This window comes from Sinohyriopsis cumingii, chromosome 8 (assembly GCF_028554795.1).
Source record: "Sinohyriopsis cumingii isolate HCF-2022 chromosome 8, ASM2855479v2, whole genome shotgun sequence".
Taxonomy (NCBI): Eukaryota; Metazoa; Mollusca; class Bivalvia; order Unionida; family Unionidae; genus Sinohyriopsis; species Sinohyriopsis cumingii.
The window spans coordinates 107,798,100-107,825,006 of NC_142968.1; the positions used below are offsets into that span (position 1 = coordinate 107,798,100).

The 26,907-nt window shown below is 35.9% G+C and overlaps 1 protein-coding gene across 1 annotated transcript in view; it reads right to left on the reverse strand.

Moving 5' to 3' along the window:
- The window catches only part of LOC149794341 (rRNA 2'-O-methyltransferase fibrillarin-like), a 37,201-nt gene that overhangs the window by 6,601 nt on the left and 3,693 nt on the right, over positions 1-26,907 (reverse strand). The window contains exons 2-8 of the mRNA XM_089968490.1: positions 21,590-21,784; positions 19,924-19,956; positions 14,432-14,479; positions 13,236-13,330; positions 12,625-12,795; positions 9,183-9,315; positions 3,639-3,751 (exon numbers count right to left, since the gene is read on the reverse strand). Of these exons, the coding sequence (XP_089824616.1) occupies positions 3,639-3,751; positions 9,183-9,315; positions 12,625-12,795; positions 13,236-13,330; positions 14,432-14,479; positions 19,924-19,956; positions 21,590-21,784 (788 nt within the window). The remainder of the gene's footprint in view (positions 1-3,638; positions 3,752-9,182; positions 9,316-12,624; positions 12,796-13,235; positions 13,331-14,431; positions 14,480-19,923; positions 19,957-21,589; positions 21,785-26,907) is intronic.

Sequence of the window (26,907 nt, forward strand, 5' to 3'; positions counted from 1 at the left end):
AATTCTTTTCAACTTTTTTTTCAGAATTCAGATTGAATGTTTTTTATTTCTAGTAATGGTTCTGTGGATCTAACAGCATTATTTGTAGAAATAGTGAAAAAAGTTCATGCCAAAATGTTTTCTGTCAGTTTGGTAAACAAGAGTCCCAAGTTGGCCTGATACTGCTAACCTGGGCAACAGATTAACATATCCTTTTGAAAGCAAATTTACACCTCTAGTGAAACTGGCATTGAAGAGAAGCTTAGAGCACATAGTTGCCACACTGATTACTAGACCTAACAAAATATGAGTGTTCCTGGTTTGCTAAAAAAAAACAACTAGTTTAGTTGATGAAATTTTTTTCTTCAAAACTAAATTTTCCCCCTCCATTTACCAAAAACAAACTAGTTGTATGACCTTATTTTTACATATAAAATAACCTTGTTGGCAATAAACCATAGCAAAGTTTTACAGCATTTCTATACCTTCCTAGTAAGGTGTAAGCATAACCTAGGTGGCAAAAAAAAGCACAATCTAACTTTAAAAAGTGTAATTTATACATTACATGCCAAAAGTGTAATCTATACATTACACACCAAACATGTCACCTATACATTACATGCCAAAAGTGTCATTTATACATTACATGCCAAAAGTGTAATCTATACATTACACACCAAACATGTCACCTATACATTACATGCCAAAAGTGTCATTTATGCATTACATGCCATAATTACTATAAACTATTAAAAATGTACATTTACTACTAGCTTGTATCTGCAACTGTTTACTGTTCTTGTGGCATATGGGCAAAATCCTTGTAATTAGTACCAGGATAAAAATCAAAACATATTGACAAATTATGTACATATATACAATGCTCACTTTAACTTGTCTACATGTCCATCTTATACTGAATGGTCATAAATATAACATTGACAAATTCTACAATGAGAATGATGAGTGAAAAATTTAATTATCTCTTATTGTTCCTTTACAAATTGTTAGGCAGTACCGATTTTCATTTTTCCTCATATAACTTGTTTTAATGTTTAAAAACATCCCTCCCCTCGAATATTTCTCGGTTTTCTAATATCCATGAGCCACATCTATAAATCCTGTTTTGCTCAACATCTGATAAACACACACTTACAATATTCTTATCTATAAATCAAATATCTTAGCATATTCTTGTAATGTATATGTGTGTGATGAAAGAGATAATAAGAAAAATGACAAAGCATTTTTGTTGCTTATTTATGGTACCTAAACACAATCCATATACAGGTAAGAATAAGGTGTAAACAGCTGAAAGATGAAAGAAGGGTAATGATTACACCAAAAAGCTTATTGTTTGGCTGGTAAGTATTTCAATACACATAATTATTTAATGACTTGCATTTGATACAATGTGCACCAACTATAATTAGCAATCATATTTTTTTTGCATCACCAATTTTTTTTATTTATCTTGGATTCCTGGAGGAAAAAAAAATTCACCAGTAGATTTAGAATCAGATTTTCAAAATGCCATGCTAGTCAGATTGGACATCTGAGAGGAACTATTTTCATTTAGAATCGATCAGACTGTGGGGGTGGGTGAGTGATATGTCTGAAAAGTCTGGATCCAATCCTCACAGAATTTTACAGAACAACAATCTTGTGCCAAGTCAAGACGGACAAAAGGCCATCTTATTAGTGTCTGGTCTATCACCAGAAGTGTTAACAACTGAAATATCTTTGTGACATGATGCAATCTATCAAATCTGGCAATATACTGTTCAGTGATATATGTGACAAGTCATTTAAGAAATTCTTGGTGGCTAGTGGCTATTTGATGGCAGATATGTTTCATTTGTACAGAATTCAGAGGTCTTCATACCAGGATGCTGTCAGTTTGGTCAAAAATTCTAATGGCACATTCTGAAAAGTAATCTAAAGGTATTTCCACATTTAGTAGTTTTGGCAATTTTTAATGGAGGATTGATATTGAAAGGATTGTTATTCTAATGAATCAAAAGAATTTCTAGAAATGAAAGATAAGATCATTTATTCTTGTTAACTCATCAGCGTTGAAATCTCTGAAATTTTTCAGCCGTAACAAGATTTTCAAGAGAAACAACATGATGGCTATGATGGACTAGATAAAACAAGTCTTGTGTCAATAGCACTTTCCATTTAGGACAAGTAGTGGACAATATTTTCCAGATGGCCATACTGGATGCCATATCAGTACCATTTCTATTGAAGAATGACCAAAGTTTATAAGAAGTTTTCTATTGAAAAGCCCATGTCTATACGACTGTCTTTTTAGTAGGAATCCCAATAACAAGATTACAAGTTGGTTGTGGAAATATCTGAAGTAATATTAGCACCATTTTCTTTCAAGACCATGTAGGCATCATAAAAATCTTTAAGTGAAAACTGCTTATTGATATGACTTTCCATTTAGGTTGAGCAGCAATAACAACATTTTTATGATAGCTGCCGTGGTGGTGAAGGTGGAAGTATGAGCCACACATTTTCATTTAAGACCAACATGACATTATAAAATAATCTTCAGTCGAGAATGCCAAGACTTTTAAGACGGCCACTGTAACAACCATATTTGATTATCCCATCACCATTTTCAATTGCATCAACTCAATGCCATACAAATCCTGGTGAAAATCCCATTCAGTATTACTTTCCATTGTGGAGAAGCAGCGATAAAAAAAAATTCAAGAAGGCTAATGTGGTAGCCAATCAGCAAAAACATTTAATTTGAAACTAGCTATCATAGTTTTTCTTTTGTATAAAGCCCATGCTGATATGATAATCCATTCAAGAGGATCAGGGGAAAGATTTTCAAGATGTCCACAACTGAGGTCATATTTAATGTCTAAGCAGCACAAATTTCATTTAGCGGCAGCTCGACCATTGAAAGAATGTGTAAAAGGTTTCACGACAAAATAGTTTAGTAGTGATAAGAATCTTGTGTTAATGGATGAATGACATGTATCCGATGACAGACAAGAGGTCAGCTCATAGCCTATTCTGGTCTATAAAAGATATTGGTTTCCAATAAATATAAGGGGTTCAAAATATACTTATTGACATGACTTTAGGTAAAATTGAGGAAACAGAGATGCTGCCCTGCCAATCAAGAAAATAGTTTATCTGTACCATGACCACCATCGTGACAAGCAAACCCATTCATACAGTAATCTTTTCATGGCATATGGGCATGACTTAAGAGGGGAATCACTGTTTGGTTACCACTGTTGTTGTTATAGGGTTTAATGACATTTTTCAGCACAAGATAGGCTACACATGGCCAACAGTATAAATGGTGGAGGAAGAACCGGGGAATACACCAGAAAGAACCACCGACCCACGACAAGCTAATGGCAAGCTGTCTGACATACCCACACTGGCTGAGCTCTAGACTCGAACCCACACAGAGGTGAGATGGCAGTCATCCGTAATGGTAAGCACTTTAGACCACTCAGACACTCAGGGCCACTGTCTGGTTATAAATGGGAGACTTAAATCATTCCCCAATGAAGGATATAAAAACTGCATCCTCCAGTCTGTTTATTATACTACAGTTCAATGAGCAACAAAATGATGACAGGCTACTGTGTGAAATGGGCAAAATAATTTCCTTTCATTACCTTGATTGAAATTACAACATGGCCTCCATTCTTGAGAAAATGGTGGGCATTGATTGCCACAATTCTGGCCTGATCTGGCTGTGCTACATCAGCAAAAACTGTATCCACCATGCCTGAAACAGTGACAATAATAAAATAAATACTTTGTGGTGTATCAAATTTTGGTGGAATGAATGGTTCTGCAAAAAAAAAAAAAAAAACAAGGTGCTGAGCATTTACAGGTAACACACCACTGCCACATACAAAATTTAATTGCCAATAAAACAGTTCATTGAATGGATCCATGTTCTACTGGCAGAAAAGAATTTCTTGGAATTCACGTTATGACCATTTCTTCTTTTTAACTGCAAATTGTTGAAACCTTGTCCAATATTCTTCAGCAATTAAAGATTTTCAAATGAGTTGCTGTGGCAACCATATTAGGTATCATCTCAGCACCATTTACATTTAGGACCAATTAAATGTCCCTTGAAATCATTTGGTGACAACTCCATCTGAATGATCATCTTTTCTGGGGAAGTAGCAGTGACAAAATGTTCATGACGACTGCCATAGTGGATGTATTGGCTGTCAGATCAGGCATCATTTCTATTTAGGACCAAGTAAACATAACAAGATGGCTTTTGGTGAAAAAACAATCAATCTAGGAAAAAATAGCAATAACAAGATTTTTAAAATAGTCACTACTCCTGAGTGGATGCCAACATGCTGGAGGTCAGATTGGCACCACTTTAATTCAGAACCATGTTACAATGATTTTTCATGAAAGAACAGGAACAAGAAGATTTTAAAGATGGCTGCCATAGCAACCATAGTGAATGTCGGACTGAAAATAATTTTCATTAAGGACCAACTGGACATCACAAGTATTTTAATGAAAACCCAATTCTGATAAAACCATCCATTCGAGAGTAGCAATAACAAGATCTTCATATGTCCACTATTGTGGCCATATTAGATCTCACATTGGCACCATTTTTATTTAAGACCAATGAAACACCATAAGGAGTCTTTGGTGATAACTCCACGTTCATATGGCTTTCCTTTTAGAAAAAGATTTTTAAGATGGATGTTATGGTGGTCATAATGGACATCAGATTGGAACCATTTTCATCTAGGACCAACTAGACTTATGGAATCTTTTAGTGAAAATGCTGATAGGACCACCCATTCTGAAGGAGTAGTGACAAGAGTTTTAAGATGTCAACTGGTGGCTATATTGGATGTCCAAGCAGGAATGCCAAGTTTCATGGTAATCCTCCAAGTTGTTTAGGAGAAGCACCAATAGACATGTCCTAATTGATGGACAGATGGCAGATTACAGGCAATAGGCTATCCCATAAGCACTTCTGGCCTACGTCCAGTATAGCTTAAAACCAATGCCCCCCCCACCCCCACATTTCATAAATGGAACTGTTGCTCTACGGTCTGGACAAAATTTTAAAGACTGAAAAAAAGGACTGTTTCCTCTGTCCATTCGTTCTCTTTTAACTGCATTGCACTGAAACCATCTGATATTCATGAAAAAATCCAACATAGCAAACTTGGCAACAGAAATAATTTCTTAAAAGTCCGAGTCAACATGCTTACAAGATACTGTAAATTAGCATGTTTACAAGACAATGTAAATTAGCATGTTTACAAGACAATGTAAGTTAACATGTTTATAAGCACAGTGCAAAATTCTTTGTCAGAGCCTTTGACATTATGGATATATAATCACTGAACTTCTTTTATCAATCATATATCCATTCATGAGAAGTAGTGTCAACATGATTTTCAAGATGGCTGCCACACTGAATGTGAGATAGAACCACCATCATATGGCACCAATTATCCTTCTGCGAATTAGACACAATGAAAGGTTCATGCTGATATGACCAACAACACTCAAGAAGCAATAATTATTGGTTACTGCATCTGTATGTGAAAATATGAACATTTTTTTCGGATAGATATACTGCATGACCTTCGGAGTGCAGTATATTCATCCGACAAAACGAGTTCATATTTCCCCATACAAATGCGGTAACCTTTTTATTATATGCTCATTTTCTTATTCTACATAAGTCTTAATTATATAAACAAAAACACACTTCAAGAAACAAAGTAACTGAAGGCTTAATTATATAAACAACAATAAACTACAAGAAACAAAATAACTAATTTATTCTGTATTCCGAACTAAATATACAAGAGCAGATTCATCACTACACAACAACAACATTATTAATGCGCACATAACTCTGCCCAGATAAATTTCAAATTAGTCATGCACTAGACATCACTTCTGAAAGAAAATGGCATTTTGGTCTACTTAAAACTGAAATTTACAGTCATATTGTGAATGAATGCGCATTGCAACAGCTTTTCCATTTAGTCTGGAATGAACAGAATTTGGTATTTTTGTAGATTCTACTAAATTTCATGATTATGAACTGGACTTATGTGTGTCAATTCAATATTATGTACATCTGATTTCAGCAGCAATGGAGCAGCATGTTGAGATCTGCAAGTATGTTTCTGTTCTGTCATTGTATGTTTGATATCATAATGTGGGAAAAATATAAAGTCTTTCAATTGTAAATTTGGATTTGCAGAACTAAGAAAGTACTTTCTGAAAAATTTCAAGATGCAAAACTAAGTATATTTTTGCAATTCTTATCACCAGCTAATGAAGACATGTTTATGCTTTGTCACTTGCATGTTATTTGCAGGGACCCAGCAATTTTATTACCTGTCTGGCATTAATTGCTAGCCTAAATCCAAAACATTGTATCGGAAAAAGTTAAAGCGAAATGTAGTTCCTAATAAATTATTGGGCACGCGATATGAAGGTGTACAATATCGTAAAATATTTCACGATTCTGACAATGTAAAGTTAATGGAGACAAAATGAGTATATAATACAATTTTCAAGATAGCTATGCTGGATGTCCCTGAACATAAATTTTATTTAGACATAAGAAATATTTGGTGAAAACCAACTGTAACTATAAAGAGTATCTGGAGGAGTAGTATTAACAAGTCTTTCAAGATAGTCACTATGGCAGCCTGGTGGATGTTGGATTGGCACCATTTTTACTTAGGACCAACTTGATATAAAAGTCTTTTAGTGCAAACCTCATGTTAATATGACCATTCATTATGAAAGTGCACTAATAATAAGATTTAAAAGATGCCTGTTATGATGGCAGATCAGTGCTATGTACATTTAGGGCCAAGTAGATATTATAAGAAGTCTTTTGGTTAAAACACTATGTTGACATGACCCTCTGAACAGGAAGAGATTTTCATGATGGCCACCACTGGATGTCCCAGAAACATCATATTCCTTTAGGAGCAACTAGACGTTATATATTGTGTGTAAAGCTTGACAGCAATACTCCAGGAGTAGTAGCGACAACTTGTGCTAATGGACGGATGGATGGCAGATAACAAACCATCATAAAGGTTAATTTTGTCTATTACTAGAAGAACCAAAAACAAAAAAATAATAATTCTAAAGTCAGAGGTCAATTTGGAGTAATTATTTCAACTTTTGTCATTTTACTTATTTTAATTCTTGGCTGATGAAGAACCAATATTTATGTCATTTGACATGAGTGAATATATTAGGTGTTCTGCATACAACACAGCCTAGCTTAATATTCCTTAGTATACAGTCCCATCAATATGGCATTGTGCATAGCTCCCAGGAAATGCATTACAAATATGGAAGCATACAGATCTTGAGTATCTAGTGAAGGCAGGCATTTGCAATACCCAACAGCCATACAGGTCTTGAATACCTTGTGATGGCAGGCATTTGCAATACCCAACAGCCATACAGGTCTTGAATACCTTGTGATGGCAGGCATTTGCAATACCCAACAGCCATACAGGTCTTGAGTACCTTGTGAAGGCAGGCATTTGCAATACCCAACAGCCATACAGGTCTTGAGTACCTTGTGAAGGCAGGCATTTTCAATACCCAACAGCCATACAGGTCTTGAGTACCTTGTGAAGGCAGGCATTTTCAATACCTAACAGCCATACAGGTCTTGAGTACCTTGTGATGGCAGGCATTTTCAATACCCAACAGCCATACAGGTCTTGAGTACCTTGTGAAGACAGGCATTTTCAATACCCAACAGCCATACAGATCTTGAGTACCTTGTGAAGGCAGGCATTTGCAATACCCAACAGCCATACAGATCTTGAGTACCTAGTGAAGGCAGGCATTTGCAATACCCAACAGCCATACAGGTCTTGAGTACTTAGTTAAGGCAGGCAGTTACAATACCCAACAGCCATACAGGTCTTGAATACCTTGTGATGACAGAAATTTGCAATACACAACAGCCATACAGGTCTTGAATACCTTGTGATGACAGAAATTTGCAATATGCAACAGCCATTCAGATCTTCAACCCCTAGTGAAGGCATGCAGTTACAATACCCAACAGCCATACAGATCTTGAGTACCTAGTGAAGGCATGCATTTGCAATACCCAACAGCCATACATGTCTTGAGTACCTTGTGAAGGCAGGCATTTGCAATACCCAACAGCCATACAGGTCTTGAGTACCTTGTGAAGGCAGGCATTTGCAATACCCAACAGCCATACATGTCTTGAATACCTTGTGATGGCATGCATTTGCAATACCCAACAGCCATACAGGTCTTGAGTACCTTGTGAAGGCAGGCATTTGCAATACCCAACAGCCATACAGATCTTGAGTACCTAGTGAAGGCAGGCATTTGCAATACCCAACAGCCATACAGGTATTGAGTACTTAGTGAAGGCAGACAGTTACAATACCCAACAGCCATACAGGTCTTGAATACCGTGTGATGACAGAAATTTGCAATACGCAACAGCCATTCTGATCTTCAACCCCTAGTGAAGGCATGCAGTTACAATACCCAACAGCCATACAGGTCTTGAGTACCTTGTGAAGGCAGGCATTTGCAATACCCAACAGCCATACAGGTCTTGAGTACCTAGTTGAAGGTAGGCATTTGCAATACCCAACAGTCATACAGATCTTGAGTACTTTGTGAAGGCAGGCATTTGCAATACTTAACAGCCATACAGGTCTTGAATACCTTGTGATGGCAGAAACTTGCAATATCCAATAGCCATTCAGATCTTCAACCCCTAGTGAAGGCACGCAGTTACAATACCCAACAGCCATTCATATCTAGAGTACCTGGTGAAGGCAGGCATTTGCAATACCCACCAGCCATATAGATCATGAGTACCTAGTGAGGGCAGGCATTTGAAATACCATAAAGCCATTTATATCCTGGGTGCCTAGTGAAGGCAGGCAGTTACAATACGTAACAGCTGTACATATCCTGAGCATTTAGTATCTGCAATACCCAACAGCCTTTCAGATCTTCAACACCTAGTGAATACACACAGTTACAATACCCAACAGCCATTCAGATCTTTAACACCTAGTGAATACACGCAGTTACAATACCCAACATCCATTCAGATCTTCAATACCTTTGCTAAAAAGCTTTATAAGAAAAGAACAGATAACCAATCTTACCAACAAGCATTCTGTATTTATGTGGATGTCTGGCATCTTCTATGATGGGGATGATGTTGGTTCTTTTCTTGGCAACATTGATTAGATCTCTTCCACTTCTGTGTGAAAATTCCACAGCATAAACCAGTCCTTCCTGTGGAACAAAGTTTTATTTTGGATATCTTTAATTATTGGCATATGGTATTAAGGTGCAACAAAGAGAAAAAGAAAACAAGTTTGAATAAATATAACAGGATCTCCTTAAAATATACATAATATTTTATCTTATTGTTTACTCATGGTGTGATATTATGTTTGGGACAAGTTCATATTTTCCAGTCAGATTGCTTTTTGGCATGCAGACTTTCATAAAAGAGAATTTTACAAAATTTGTAAATACCCTAACATAAAAGGTTTCAACATAGGGTCACAATAAAGTTTGATTAGTCAAGCTGTAATAGGCTTAAAGACAAACGACTAATACTGAAACATGAGGCAAAAATGGACTAGAGATTGCTTACTTGGCAAGCATCTGTCTGAAAGCCATGGCCAAGATCTCCTGGCTTTTATAATCCTTGTTTATATTTACTGAGGCCATATTCAATAATGTATCAGCATGATTTGTAAAACTTATAAACACCTTCATGCCACGATGATTTCTATCAAATTTGTAAACATTCTCAACAGCATTGTGTGTTTAGTCATTTTGATGTTATTTAATAGTTTAGTGTGGGTGTATGTGAGTGTGATTTGGATTTTTAACACAGCTTTACCAATTTTTCAGTCATATCGCTATACGATGTCTGCAGTGTGACAGTTTAAAGTGATGTCTAGCACTGAGGCACATTTTAGTAATTACTGCCATATCAACAGCAGAACAGTATTATAGATACAAAAACCTGAAAGCCTTTATGTCAGGAGTGTCAAATCTGATCACATTCCATACAGCAGTTCCTGAGACGAAGTTGTTTCAATGATTTCTTTTATTAGTAATTACTGCTATATCTGAATGTGAATTCACATTGTTTATATCTGGATAACAAGTAACACAACTCTGTGGCCAAATGAATTTTACAACCTGACCAAATTACTAGGGTATAAAAAAAATTTAAACACCATAGTTACCTCAGGATGTGTATGCATGTATCTAAGAATAAGATCTGGGGCGTTCACCAGTTATTATGTACTTTTGAGAGAGTGCTGTATGTAAAGTTGTTTGCATTTGAAACACGCACAGTGGAGAGAATGTTGGCATACCTCTATGCTACTTTGATGTAATGTGGCTGACATTTCTTTGGATATTGTACTTATGGAAATTGTACATGATCTAAACACACTGATAAAAGAATGACTGCTCCCTTGTGCCAAAAAAACAACACCCTGAATTAGTCTAAAGTCAGGGGTGAGCAAAATTTTTTTAAACCACTAGTCCAGGACAAGTGGTTTCAGAAAATTCACTAGTCCCACCTTTCTCTTCACTAGTCCCACCTTACTCGTCACTAGTCCCACCTTATTTTTCACTGGTCCCAAAATGGTAATCACTTGCCGAGATTTGATGAGATGTATGTGCTTAATCCATAGAAAAAAAACAAAGAAAAAAAACGATATACAACATAAATATTTCTTAAAAGAATTTAATTTTTCAAAAATATTGGTTGTTATACATTTGGCTTCTTCAGGTTCATGTATATATGTTTTAGCTGATGGATTTGAAAATATGTCCATGTATATGTCTGCCACCTGCACCAGCACTAAGCTAGCAGTTGATAGCTGTGTCTGGGTTAAAGTCCTCAAGCTCTGGTCCATTTGCAGAAATGTTCATTAGCATTTGTAAACTCTTTTGGTTTAAGGAAATCCTTAAAGAAGTCTTGATTGTGTTCATTGAACTAAATCCTTGTTCACACTCAGAAATAGTTACCGCACACTCAGTATCCATCTTACGTTATATCCCTCCATTTTCAAACAAATTTACCTTCACCAAATCGCCGTTATTACCCTACTTGCGAAAATAATTTAGCAAACTCATTTTATCCAGAGAGTAACTATCAGATTGCTTGACAACTACTTCTAAAGTGATCATAACATCAATTTTCTCTTTTAAATACGAACTGAAACAACTCATTAATTAGCATAATTGTTTCGTTTCAAACACAATATCGCACGTGGAAGTTAATCATCTGTATAATCAATTTTAATTAAAGAATCATTACTGTCATTTAATCAGTTCATAAAGGAACTAACACTGATGTCGGTAAAGTACCTTTCATTAATTTAATTACACCGACTCGCTAGATTAAAATCATAGTGAGCCGCTTGTTATGATCTAGACTGAGTAAACTCATTGCAACAAAACCACTTACAATACTGCTAATTGATCATACTGGCTTTCTTTTGTTTGACGTGTTTTGATTTGCCAATAATTTGGTCGCTTAGCCCAATATGCAGTCAAGCGGTAAAAGGATGTAAATGTGTACATGAAGAGGGGTAGAATCAAGTATTCAGTACGCCCAGAGGGCATGATTGGCCAAATATATATATAGTGATTAAAGCACGAAAATAAGGACTAGCCTGACTTTTTTTAAAACCCACTTGTCCCGGACTAGCGACTTGGAAAATTTTACTTGTCCAACTTCAAAAATGACTAGTCCGGGACGTCGGGCTATGGGATTTGCTCAGCCCTGAAAGTATACCATCTTTAGCACTTATTAAAATTGGGAAAAATGATTTTGCCCAACTAGACAATACCAGTTTCAATGGGTGAATTACCAAATATGTAAAAACAGTTATCAACTCTTTTTTTTGCAATTACCTCTGAAGTCCAGGAAGTGAAAATGACCAAGTGGAGCTCGCTGTATACTCTATAACCCATATTACACCCATCAATCATACACCAAAATAAAGGGAATTCAAGGTTCTTAGAACAATACCTAACATATACAAGGTCTTTTTTAAATAGCCAGTATAACCAGTGAAGAAACCTGGGTAAATTCTTTTTCTTTAAAATTCTAACCCCATGCAAAATACGAAGCTGTAGTGCACCACCTGTGTGGCAGCTTATAGTGATGTCTAGCACTGGGGCATCATGCCACAGACATGTAGCATCATGTCCCACCCAGTCTCATTAACCTGACCAATCATAACACTAACCTCTTAATGCTGAGGACCTAGTGAGGCAGCCATTAGTACCATTTTTACAAGTCTTTGGTATGACTTGGCAGGGGTTCGAATCTGCAACCTCTAACATCAGAGGTGGACGCTCTAACCAAAAGAGTACGAAAAAGCACTGGGAAAGTAAAAGAACTGCTATATCAAGGTTCAAAAACTTAAAGATCTTTATGTCAGGAAATTGTGCGTAAAATTCTGTTCAGCAGTTTTATTGAGAAGTTGCTTATTTTGCATTGTGCCTAATGGCGTAGAATCTCATTACCAACCAATCAATTCAAGCCAAAATCTATAGACTTACTGGCCCCACAATGTCAGAGACATGGCTAACAGTTGTGCCTGAGGCTGCACCCAGGTAGAGAACCTTGCAGCCTGGTTTGATGTGAATCTTGTCCACCCCTCCCAAGATGGCTGCAGCTAACTTGGATCTGAATGGGTTCCAGGCTCTGTACTCAATCTTCTTTTCCCCATCCTGCAAGGACAAGACAGGAAAGTGTTATCTGCTAAATCAGACCGTATATTTAAATGTTCATATCAACTGATGATACAGTGTACAAAAACCTGATGTCTCATTATAAAAGACATCTACATCGTTTGCTTTTTAGCAGTAATTGTTGAAACTAGAGAAATTTAAACACTTTTGATAAAAAGAAAACAGTTGCTTCACTAGAAACGATTTTCTTGGGAGATGGCTTGAAAGTCTGTCGATAAAATAAGCAGAAGTTCAGTGTAATCTCCTTTACGGCTGATAGTTTGTGTGATGTTGGAGTACTGAACTTAAAGACAGTGGGATGGTTTCCTCACTTAACAAAGTCCAATAATGCAGATCAAATGATGAAATCAAAGAAATGTCATCAAAATTGAAAACAAAATGTCCATTATTTTAAGCTTTCTGCTAAACAGCCTCTTTACCTCCACTGAAATCCTCTTCTCCCCATACACAGATTCACCAGGGACCATGTTCAGGGTCACCAATGCATCTTCCTTCCCTCGAGAAATGAAGACTCCTGAAAATAGAGAAAAAACCCTATTATGAAGCCAAAATTATAATGCAAAATATCTGAAGAAAGTAGACAAATTAATGCCAGTAAAAACACTGCACTGTCCATAAGTTTCCATACACTTTTTAGATTTAAAAAAATTCTGAAACAAATATTAATATGTTAACATTTGTACACTATTTTTTCCTTTCAAATAAATATTTGCAAAATTCTGAATTAGATAAAAATTACCCTACATAAATTAAACAAAGTAACTCTTTTAAAGAAAGAGACCCTACAGACAGTAAGATATATTTGTTTATTATGATATGTGTGAAATTGGATGTCATTATGTAAATTTCAGCCCAAGAAAAGAAAATAATTTATGTTGCACTGGAAAATCTCACAATTCCTGTACAGCTGCCAACTTCCCTATGTTCTTGTTAAGTACATCAATGTGCATAGCTTGAATCCTGCGTTTTGAAATACATATTGATTACATATCATTTGACCCTATTTTATTTGCACATTTTCTCCAGTTGAGGGCAGATGAAGCAAATTATAACACACAGGTTGATTTTAATGCAACTATTTTGCATTATGATTGCTGATACAGGTGAACTGTAGCTTCTTTTGTCTGTCTGTCTGTATAGGGTTTAATGGCATACTGCACAATAATGGCAACACAGTGCCAATTAGTGGCTCAGTTCTAAAAATTCTATAAATTCAAAAATGTCAACATGCAGACATTCAAGACAGTGCCTTCCATTACATTTAAAGTTGAAGGGTGAGTTGCCAAATTAGGCTGAGAGTGTGTGGGATCTCCAACAATGGGGATTATAGGTTTATTTTACAGTAGCTGTGTGTACAGTAAAGGTAGCCAGTTAAATTACCTGGCTTCTGGCTGATTAGGAAAGCACTGTCAAGATAAAAGGCAAAGATCATGAAAAACATTGCAAAAGTTTAAAGATGGTTATGTATTTGTCAGATTCCCCCTCCCACATTCACTTGTCTGTATCCTGTCAATTACTGTTAACTTCAGCACATTCACTAATACTTTCTTATTCTTCTTAAGGTGAAAATGAGATAAGACTTTGAAACTGTAATTAGTAAGGAATATACAAGCACCTTCATGTCTATGTGGCTCCACTACAACCTTCTTGCCGCCTCTCATACCTGCAAAAATAATGGGAGAAAATGGTTACAGATAGGATAGCTGTTTCAATTGGACATGTCAAACACATTCATCACCTCAGTGAATATTATTCCCCTCCCCATCCCCGTACATGATTCAATTGTTCAATTCCAAGTTAATACCAGGTGAGACAATCAAGGTCAAACAGTTACCCATATCTTATCAATTCACCCAATCTGATGAAAAATAAAATGTCTTAAACATAACCCTGCTTTCTGTTACTCTGTACAAACCAACTACATTTACTGTCATTATTGTTGGTTTTATAGAATAATATGTGTGAAATGAGTAAAAGCACATGCTACTGTGCATGAATCAAAGTATTATACAACCTCCAGGCTGAATACCTATAATAAAACAATCATAAATGTAATGAACATTCAAAGTAATTCTTCAAATTTAAAAGAAGAAAATTATACAATCCTGATCAAGCTTTCTCATATTTCTTTTTGTTTCAACATTTTTTGAACCAGAATATGAGCTGAATGCCAAGTTATTCTCACTTTTAAAAACATTTTAACTTTAGATTTTTCTGCACACTTCTCACAATTGTTGTTGTTGTTCTAGAGTTTAACGCCATTTTTCAGCACAAGATAGGCTATACATGGCGGCCAGTATAAATGGTGGAGGAAGAACCCTGGAAAACTCAGGGAAGAACCACCGACCCACGAGAAGCTACTGGCAGACTTTCCCATGTACCCATGCTAGCAGAGCCTTGGACTCGAACCCACGCAGACAGAGGTGAGATGGCAGTGATCCGGAATGGTGAGTGCTTAAGACCACTCGGGGCCCCCACTTCTCACAATAAAACCTCATTTACAGCTGATATTGCAGCCAAACTGAAACCTTTGAACCGTATTCAAACCTCCTAAAGAATCATATTTTTCATCTTTCTAAATTCCACTTCCACATGGAAACCTTGTAAATGCTGACATCTGAGAAAACACTGATACTCAAAACCTTACAAAAATATGATTTCCTGATACAATCTGGAAAAAGTATTCTGTACTGTTGGGTGAATAGTCATATTGGTAATTAAGGGTAGTGAAAGGGCAAATAAAGCAACCAACGCTGCCCTGCAGTCTGGTATTAAGGGTAATGAAAGGGCAAATAAAGCAACCAAAGCTGCCCTGCAATCTGGTATTAAGGGCAAATAAAGCAGCCCACTGGTATATTCTGAAAGCACAGGCTGGGTTCTGTAAGTTCACTTATTTCTCAATTGTGGACAAAATGTTATTTTATATTACCAATGGAAGGCAGTAATTCCTTTGCAATGAAGCCTAGCTGCATCATGAGCATGATGTTATCAGATTGAAATTGCATATAATTTGTATTCATGGATGGGTGTGTAGTTCACTCACTCTTGAATGGATGCAGGGCTATAGAAAACATGTTCTGATAGCTTTGACAGCATGATTGATAAGGGCTCAAACTTATTTGTCTTTTTTATGAACAGGGTCAGCAAATGGCAAGCTTTCTCACATACCCACACTGGCAAAATCCTAGACTCGAACCCATGCAGACAGAGGTGAGATGGCAGTGATCCATAACAGAGAGCGCTTTAGACCACTCAGCCACTCGGGGCCCCAGATTCTCAAGCAGTTATCATCAAAATACATCTATCTCACAAGGTGAACCTGCTCAAGCCTATGGGCAGACGTGGATCTCATTTTTAAAAAAATAGAAAAGGCCAAAAGAATTTACCCTTATTTCTTGAACTTGAAGAAAAGTGATCAAAACTGGTAAACCAAACCCTGAGCATACATGCCAAACCTTGGCAAGGAAAAAGTGTAATCCACACATAACATGATAAAAATTCAATGAGTATATTTACAATGATTTATTTATCGCTCTGGACTTTTAACATCAATTACTGCTTCATGTTTTCATATATAATACTTTGAGCTTTAAAAAGCAATAGACTCTCGTATTGCATTTCAAAACATTTTGTACCAACTGAGACTATGAATGTTTTGCACACAGTGGAGCACTAAGTGCTGGTTTAATGAGCCTAGATCTGAATTCAGTTTTATTTTTGTTAACAATACTTAACAATCTCTCAGTTATGTTTATTCAAGGCATTATCAAGCAAATAAAAAAATCTTTTCTCCAGTAAAATCTACTGTTAATTCTGGTAATGAAAGAAGAGCACTCTAACTTTGCCCTTTTCGTTGTCAAAGTCTCTTACACAGACTCTAAATAGAGTGTATGGCTTTTTAGCTCTTCGATACACATGTAGCAAAGTTACCCAGTGCAGTGCGCTATAAACAGAAAACCTGTTACCCATTCAACTCCATACACATATGCCTGCCTGTTAAATGTTAAGCAGTGCAGTGTATATTATGTTTAATAGCAATTTTAACCATTTTACATTTTTGTTAAAGATCTATTATGTATGGAAAAATTTAAGAGTAAAGTCCAATCGTTATAACTGTGTAATTATTTTTCACAGTAGGATTTTTTTTATGTGCTTTAAAATCTTGAGAGAATTTGTTCACCATCAAGTCTGTGAAGCCGCGTGACCAACCGTAGCTGCCATTTCTCATACTCAAAGTTCTTTGTCTGCGTCTACATCACCAAGTCATCTGAATTTGATAATTTATAAAAACTAATTGCTGCCTATATCAATATCAGAGCCTATACCTAAGTTATTGAAGCTTTTATAGTTGTGATTCTAATCATGAAAACTCGAGCAAGTACTGAACGAAATCCGCGACCTCCATTGGACAATACGACCCAGTTACTTTAAATAGCAGATTTCAACCAGAGCATAAACAGTGACCATGTGACCAGGCCATTCAAAGCAATGAATGTAGTATCTAATAGGGTTTATTTCCACAAAGGTGGCACTACAAAACCCCCCACAAAATGGCTGATGTTTACAGCAGGCATCAAAAGGTGCCTCCATGAGAATGGTGAAGAGGCATCATAAACCATTTGCATGCGAATGGAGTAGAAGCGTCAATTTTTTGGGGAGGGAGATATACTGAAAACGTGTAATCTGAACAGATACACGAAAGACATAATTTAGTGAAAAAAAATTGTAATGGTTGGCATGTATGCATGAGGTATAGGCTGATAGATTAGCCATGAGGATGTTGATTTTCAGGCATGGGGCTGATGCCACCTATTCATTAAAAGCTGCAATATTCACAGCCACTTGTATCTGCACACATCGATGTACATTTTATACACTTACTAGTACTTCTCATGGCTGTGGAGCCACCATCAGCCGAAAGGTTCTTTTGGTTACAGGTACATTATATTTCCAGAGCAAATTCTATGTTTGTGACTAGTAAATCCACGTGGAATAGCACAACCATCTGTCCTGTGGCCATTTTAAATTTCAGGCTAGAAATGGCTGTTACCATTTACCAGTACATGTTTAAAGTGTATGCAGTATTGTTCTGGAATGATCTGCATACAGCAAAATTGCATATTTTAACAAACAGGTGACATCAGACCCACATATCGTCCATCAGTATCAACAAAGAATGGGGCGGGGGTTGATTTATCAGACTACCCAAAGTAGTGCTCATTTTATCAATGAAAGTGCTGGTCAGTTTCTGGAAATATGAATCAACATCAAGTAAGGGCTTTTCTCCTTGAATCGTGTTGCTACACCACTTTTGCGACCTGTTATCACTGATGCCCCATCACTGCCAAAACCATCAACTTTTTCAAGAGGAATCTACTTTTCCAAGAACTGGACAACTTCTTTGAAAAGAACTTCAGCAGTATGTGATTGGCTTTCCACCACCACTTGGTATTTGAAATCTCTGTACTGTCATCAAATAATATACTAATGAATGGACTACATCATACTTTCTGCATTAACTCAGATTCTATCATTGTTGCTATGCAATCCTGGAAAAAAACCTCCCTCATAAATCAAAGTATAAAACTATTTTATTATCATTATTATTATTAAAGTATTTGAGAAATGTAAAACAAATATATTATTTAAAAAACAAAGTAAATGACCAAACTCAGATGCAAATTGTGCAAGAACATTAACCTAAGACCATGGAGTGTCTAAAGATGTTGCCTTGTGATAATTTGGTCGTTGTAAGAAATCTCATCAAGCTGTTTAAATGCTAAAATAATATGGCACTACAGTAATTGAAGTCTAATAATAATCACTTATTTACTAAAACATTACATACGTTTCAAGCAGTAGGATTTGTCTGACTACTGTACTGTATCACAATGTCGACAGCAACTCCTTACATGCTCAGGAAATTATTCAAACAACAGCAACTGTATCATCATTTCAAACACATGAAAACTCATTACAGTGACACTGAAATGTGACCTGTCTAGACAGGAAAGAATTTCATGACAAAAGAAACAGGCACCAATAATCCAGATTGATTAAAGAAGAAAAACATTATCCACCATTAAACCTTGAAAGTAAGTTATGACAACTAGCTACCGAATGCAATTTCATTGGCCAATCACAAAGCTAGGTGCTATTTTTAGTAACAAAGGGATTCCTCAAGATATGCACTGATCGGAACCTAACTGATCATGTTTTGGGTGCTTGTTAGTATTCAATAGAAAAAAATGTAAATAAAATAAAGAACTTACCTGAAATTCCTCTACAGATGCCCCTGACAAATATTTTGCATATCCTCCTACTCTCATGTTGCCAACACCAACACCCAGAAAATCAACAAAATCCAACAGTAAGCAATATTTTAGAGAAGCAATATTCTCCTTCGCCAAGTAATAGGCAACTGACCTAGCATGAATAATTAATTCAGATTTCTTGTGGCATTAAAAACCATATTTCTGACCAAAACCTGAAAATTTCCATCTCTGAAGACCGCCACAGTACTACTTCATCTCTCCGATTTGTTTTATACAAGAGATAACACTGGGTTTGTTGTTCTTAAGTTTGCTTGTGGAATTTTCATTCTACATATTTTGCCAAGTATGATGAACATGCTGATTTTTAGAACATTTTAAGTCAGTATAGGGAATCTTCCATTCTGAAAACAAGTGACCGAGGGGCAGCTTTGGCTGCTCTATCTGCCTAATAATTACCCTGTATGACAATGTGACTAGGCATCAAACTGTACAGAATTACCCTCTATGACAGTGTGACTAGGCATCGAACTGTACAGAATTTCCCTCTATGACAATGTGACTAGGCATCGAACTGTACAGAATTAACCTCTATGACAGTGTGACTAGGCATCGAACTGTATATAATACTTTTCCCAAAGTGAATGAGAACATCACATGTGTGTACTATCTGGGATAGCTTTGGATCATCATGAATACAATGCAATCAGCAGAAATGTACAGTTTTTAATATGAAAAGCTAAAATTGTTTTCATTAACCTAATTCTGACATTTGCTAATGCTCATCTGCTGAAGATAAAGTGATATCTATATAAATCAACAGCTCATATCTTACCGCCTCTGCCTCCTCTTCCAAAACCTCTTCCTCCTGAAAAATTGAATATTCATTTACTTATTTAGTGTGCAATCATGGCAGCTTTTCCCAAACAATCTAGGCTCTACAAACCAGAATGGTATTCATTTGATCATCTGATTTTATTATATGAAGCATACATAAATTGCTCATTTGAAACTTTTTAGTTTTAAACGCTTGTTTGAAACTTTTTCTTTTAAGTTCAACATAAATAGCTGAATACTACAACTAAAATTAAAGCAGTTAAGAGATGATTATGGCTGTCAAAAACCACGGAAAACTTCACCCGGGTACCCAGTGCACCATTTAACGGGTAACCGGGTACCCATTAGAACATGGAAGACATGTACAAACCTAGTTACCCCACTGTCAAATTTTCACAAACCTGGATTGTTGTAGGGTGGCGAAATGAACGGACTATTTACATCAGTTAGCACATTGTTTACCACACTTTATCCACTATTTCGCATTTTACCAATTCACACTTTACCCACACCCAATGGGAGACGGCTGATAGTCTGTCGACAGAGACAATTTGTTTTCCTGTTGTACTTCAAAAATTGTCTACTATAAATTGTACTATAATAATTTGTTTGATTTGTCAATAATAATGAATTAACATTACAATGTTATTTCACTAATAAACTTCCAACAACTTCCACAGCGTGTTTTGTTATTTCTTATTCACGTCAAATGGCGGTGAAAGTCAACTTCCGGTTGAGAACTTGAATACTAAAGGAGATTTACACTTAAGTAAGCAAAACATTACAATATTAAAACTTCAAACTAGAATAAAATAACATTTTTTGAATGTTTTTATGAATTAAAAACTAAAAAATTTATGAACCAAGAAAGAATTTATCAAAGCTAAATAATACCAGTCTGTCCTAGTGTATAAGTACATGATCATTGTTGGTCGTTCGCTGACTTATAAGTGATATGTTAACACGCGTAGTCTACATATTAGTATTGTTTTAAACTGTGAAGCCGTTCGCACAGCCCAGCATGCAGCAGCCATTTAGTAGTGGGCCGCTGATGCATAATGGGTGGTCCTACTCCTAAATATAGACTGGAGCTGCAACTCAGACCAGCATACTGCTGATGATATATTATAATTTGATTGTGTTTTTGACAAATTATTTTTGTGAATGGGTACTCATCATTAATTTTCAATGCCCGGGTTTTCACTACGGTCAGGTACCCAGTTACCGTTGACAGCCCTAGAGATGATGTGCCAGAGATAATTTGTTGCTACCCATGCTGATTCAATGCTGCAATGGCTCTATTCTCTGTCTGCAAGGGCATCATATGAATTTGCTTCACTGCATGGAGATCTGACAGCGAACGCTTTTCTATGTGTGGTTCACGCCTGAGACATATCTATGGAAAACACATGCTAAACCCTCAACAACAGTACTGTACATTGATAATTTGTTTAAAAACAAGTGTTCTGCAGATTCACATCTCACCTGTACCTGGTGTGCTAATGTATTCCTCCCTCCCTCCCTTGTATCTAACTTGCAAAAACAAAAAACAGACAATCTGAATGTCACCACTGGAAAAGTAATACATTTATCTTGCTTTACTTATGCAGGTGATATAAAAATCCTCCACCTCTCTAACTTAAAATGAAAATCTTTATCTTTACCTCTTCCTCCTCTGTCTCCTCCTCTAAACCCTCCTCCTCTGTCTCCTCCTCTAAACCCTCCACGACCTCCACCTCTGCCACCCCTAAAACCTCCCCTGTCTCCACCTCCACCTCTGCCTCCAAATCCACCTCTACCTCCTCCTCCTCTTCCACGGAACCCTCCTCTGTCCCCCCCACCTCCACGTGGAGAAAATCCTGAAGAGAAGAAATGATTTATTGACTGATTAGGATTTTACCTTCATTGTACAACTATACGACACCACAAAAGGTCATCTGACAATTGTTTACATGTATACAAAAGTGTTAATCATCAATGAGCAATTAAAAGATAAAAACAAAGTAACAAAGATAATAAAAAAAATGATATGGTAAGGGTAATATATGAAGGTTCCCAATCAGTGGGGTGTAAATGGTATGTATAAAGGGTAATTAGATAATAAAAATTATTTAAGGTGATTTACATTGCACATGTTGGTTAAAATTTCTCATAGGAAGTAGAATGCACACAAGCTATTATTTTATTACAAATGTTAGCTTCCTTCAAGAATTATTGTTGTTGTTTGTAGGGTTTAATGCCATTTTTCAGCACAAGATAGAATATACTTGATGGCGGAGGAAGAACCGGGGAAAACCCCATAAAAAAAACGCAGACCCACATTTACTGCATCAAAAAGCTTCATGTGCTGAACATGTCGTAATGATGATGTATACAGTAGGTTGGAGACTGAAACAATCTATCATGAAGTGCTTCATGGTTAAGGGCTTGTCGCAAAAGGAAAACTTGGATGGATTTTCACCCTTTATTTTGTAGTTATATGACCAGTTCTAATTCATGCAATTATTACGTTTGTTCTGTATAAAGGAGGCCATTTGTCTATGGAGGGTTTGACCACATAGAGGTTATTATTGACAGCTTCATTCCATAAGGATTTTTTTTAAATATTAACAAGAGTAGCCAGCTGTTCATGATATTTGGTCAGGCAACTTACTCTAAACCAAAACATTTTGTCCAAAAAACTTGACATCTAGCCCCAAAATCACAAGCAAATGGATGTGTTTTCAAGTTTTGTTGGCCTACATTTCAGTTGGCAGGGCCTCCGCCAGGCTTCACATTTGTCGCCAAATGAAAAACAATTTTGAGTGGTGCTATTTTTACTGACTGGCAACAGTTGCTGGCGATAAATTTTTATAAAGTAAATTTTTAATTTTTCAATGATATAAGTGACTCTGACCACTTAATACCTGTTTTCACTATCTGCGGTAGTCAGTGGATCATGTCGGTAGATGATGAATAAGACATTATTCAAACATGATTAGTAGGAAATAAGGAATGACCGGGGGATATGCTCTATTGTTGAACAGGTTGGCAAAAGATTCAGTGTCATTTGGACGTGTGTTAATTTATGTTTATTGCAAACTGAGTGTGAACCACACTTGTGACTGCTTAGTGTTTTAGGGATTATTTACTTAGATAACATGTTTCTGTGGTCTGAAATTGACTGAGTAACACAGGATACTACTATAAGGATGCCAGTCATTCACTGTAAAGGGCCCGAGTCACTTATCTCAATGAAAAGTAAAAAATTTATTTTACAAAACAAGTCCACATACAACAAGACTGTATCAAGCACAAAGAATATGGCTAATCTAGCTCTGAAAAACAAAGATTTATATCCAGCTGCATCTGAGGCAGCTACCAGGTTACTTGTTGCCCCTATTTTTACTGTGACTGTGAGGGGTTCAGTTCCTAGAATCTGTATTCAGAGTCAACTTACAAAACTCTATGGGATATGTCTACTCTGAAAAATTTAATGAGAACTTCTACTGATGGGCCCAGTGTTGAGAATTTTATTTCAGGAAGGCATAAAAAAAATGGTTTGGGAAAAATTTAGGCAGATATTGATGAAGTGTCAGTGATACTGCTCATAACGACTAAGCAGTATTTTGTATAATCAGTTATAAAGAAACATTCTTATTCATTCTTGCTTTTCATCTGCTGTACACTGAACTTCACCAGAGACGGAAACAGCCTAAAAAAAAACCCTGAACATTTTCAATCTCCAGGGTATGTGTGAAGTCCAGAATTTCACAAGTAACTGGAAACAGGCACAACACTTTCAAAATCATCAAAACATGAAAGAAAAGAGTATTTATTGTTATGATTTATTAACTTGAAGACTTTCATTGTTTTGACAAGTCACTTGTAAGAAAATTTGATCCGCCTTCTTTTAGCTTGGGGTGCCTGCTGTGAGGTAAAATAAATGTGATTCCTATTGCACTGGTTTTAAAATTAGGGAATTTTCTTTTTTAATTATATATACTACGATGATTAGTATATAAAATGTACTAAGCACTTCAAGTAGTGAGCTAAACAAGCTCAATTAAAGGCACATATAAATTTCAGTATTTTTTTCTACCCTGGGGTGAAAAAGTGCTATGGTCGGCAACAAAACACTGTGATGGTCAACCGACTGGAAACAATTTCTTTTGCACTGAGGCGGTACTGCCATTTTCAAAGAAGAAAGCGAATAAAAAACCGCTGGAAGCTTCTGCGTAAACCTGATCTTCTCTGTCTGTGCTATGGTGGCGCTATACAGTTTCGCATTTTGCATAGGGTTAGGATTTTAAAGAAAAAGAATTTCCCGGCTTTCCTCACTGGTTATACTGGCTATTTAAAAAAGACCTTGTATATCTTAGGTATAATGCAAAGAACCTTTAATTCCCTTTATTTTGGTGTATGATTGATGGGTGTACTATGGGTTATAGAGTATACAGCTTGGCCTTACTTCAAATGTGCACCTTTCAAAAAAGTGCTAGCACTACTTGGTCATTTTCACTTCCTGAACTTCAGAGGTAAATTGTATAAAAAAGAGCCGATAACTTTTTTTACATTTTATATATTTGGTAATTCATTCATTGCACTTTCAGAAGCTGGTATTGTCTAGTCTGGCAAAATTCATTTTCCCTATTTTAATAGCTGCTATGTATAGTGTACTTTAGACTAATTCAGACTGATTTTTTAACACAAGGGAGCAGTCATTTTAGTTAGCAGTGTGCTTAAATCATGTAAAATTTCCCAAAGTACAATATCCAAAAGAAATATCATCCACATTACATTAACGTAGCATAGAGGTATGCAAACATTCTCTCCACTGTGCATGTTTTAAATGCGAACTACTTCACCTTACATACGTCACTCTCTCAAAAGTACATATTATGTGGTGAGCGCCACCTATATCATTTTAGCATGGTTAGGAAGCACTTTATTGCATGCTGATCCAGAATTAATTTTGTCTTTGCAGCTCATATTCACCAGGCAAGTCCTGGTTCCTTCAATTTCCCCAAAAGATCATGTTTTTCTTCAAGCCAGCTCCATTTGAACGGATTTTATTACTGACTAGTAAAAGTTAGTTATATCCATACATATTTCTCTTTCAACAAATTTCAATTCTGTAGAAGCCACGAAAAGATCTGAGTGTGCAAGACATTACTTGAAACTGCATAATAAATGACTGAAACAATGAACAATTACCACCTGTCCAATTAACTTCTGGTATACAGGGTCTTGGTGTTTCATTACCTTCTTTCCTACCTGAATTAATTTCAGGAACAAATATTCCTATTTTAAATTTTTTTATATCAAAAAATGGAAGAAGAAACAAAATCCACCAGAAAGTTTACCAAAAAAATGAAAATTGGACATTATTATACTTGATTTCCAACTAAAACTGGAAAATTTCCATCTCTGCTTCACATGCATATAATGCTATTGTTATACTGATTAATAATTAATTTTGAAATGTAATAAAAACATGTAAAACTGTTTTATTATCATGTTTATATAGATTAAAATCAAGGCCACTATAATACACGACCCTTTCGATAACTTTTGCCCTGATAACCAGCGAACCCGCTTATATCGCAGAGGCAGACATGGATCCCTTTTTTAAAAACAGAAAATATCCCAAAAATTGATCCGTTTGTTGAACTTGAAGAAAATCGCGATCAAAATTGGTAATGGAAACTTTCAAGCATCACTCGTTTTATAGTCAAAAATGGTAGATAGGACCTGAAAATTTTAATCAACACTGAAATATCAAATTTAAAAAATAGGTCATACATTTTTTTTTACATTGTCTTTCCAAACAACATTTCTAGTACACAACAATTAACGATATGTAAGGAAATTTCTATCAATGAAAATGTCACTTAAACTGAGTGGAGGTAGTAATTTAATAAATAAATATAAATCAAATAATTTTTCATCCACTGAAAATTGTGTACTAGTTCTATCTTTTAGTTGCTTTTAAGTGTAATCATCATAAATGCAATGTGTCCTCTTGTAATTAAAAATAAAATGTGTCAATCTACCTAACAGAATGTCCACAAGCATTTCTCTGAGAACCTAATTAAGTGCTGACCGTGTTTTGATAACCGACTTCCAGAAGTATTTGTTGTATTGTTGCACTGAATTAAATAAAGGAGGTGGAATAAAAGAAAAGTTAAAAGGCACAAAAATCCTACAAATTTCAGATCTAACAGACCCGGTCGTATGTCGGGTTAACTCACTTCATTTGATCAATCAAACACTTATAAATTTTGTTGTGTATGTAACATGAACTATCTTAAATTAACTGACTCTTTCATCACTGATCAAAGATAACAAGGCAGACAAGCGAAATGAATACTTTGCAAAACATAGAGCTCGATTTCACAGATAAAACCATTGTGGGCATGCTTGTTTCAGAGAATTCTTCAACTGGCACTTAGATATATCCTCAAGGACGATAAGAAGTTTCATTAATACTTCCAATGAAATCACAACATCAATATTGTACTAATTGAACAATATAAAAATTGAGTTTCAAAGTAGAAGATTGTCTCACAAAATAAATGTTGCATGTTTTTGAGGAAAAAAGGAATCTTGTTTGGTGGTGAATCAACAGTTAGTCTAATTCCCTGCTGTGTGGACTACCGGTTTGGCAGGATAATATTAAACACCACTACGGGAACCAGACTCATCAAGAAAACAAAAAGCAGTGATGTAAAACATAGATTTTTCTGTGAACACGTGATGGCTGTTGAAACAAGTTGGAACGATCTTTCATATGTTGAACATTTTGAAAATAAATGTTATTGAAACAGAATAACGAACAACTTCATTAGAAAAAGTGTCATTAAAATTTATTATCGATGTGATTGTAAAATGAGGATTCAGTCGATAAACAGCCAAGTTCCCTATTGCCACCACACACACACGGTTTTCTCAATGGCAAAGTATTTTCTTACAGTGCGGTCTATGTTTGTGGACCCCGTTG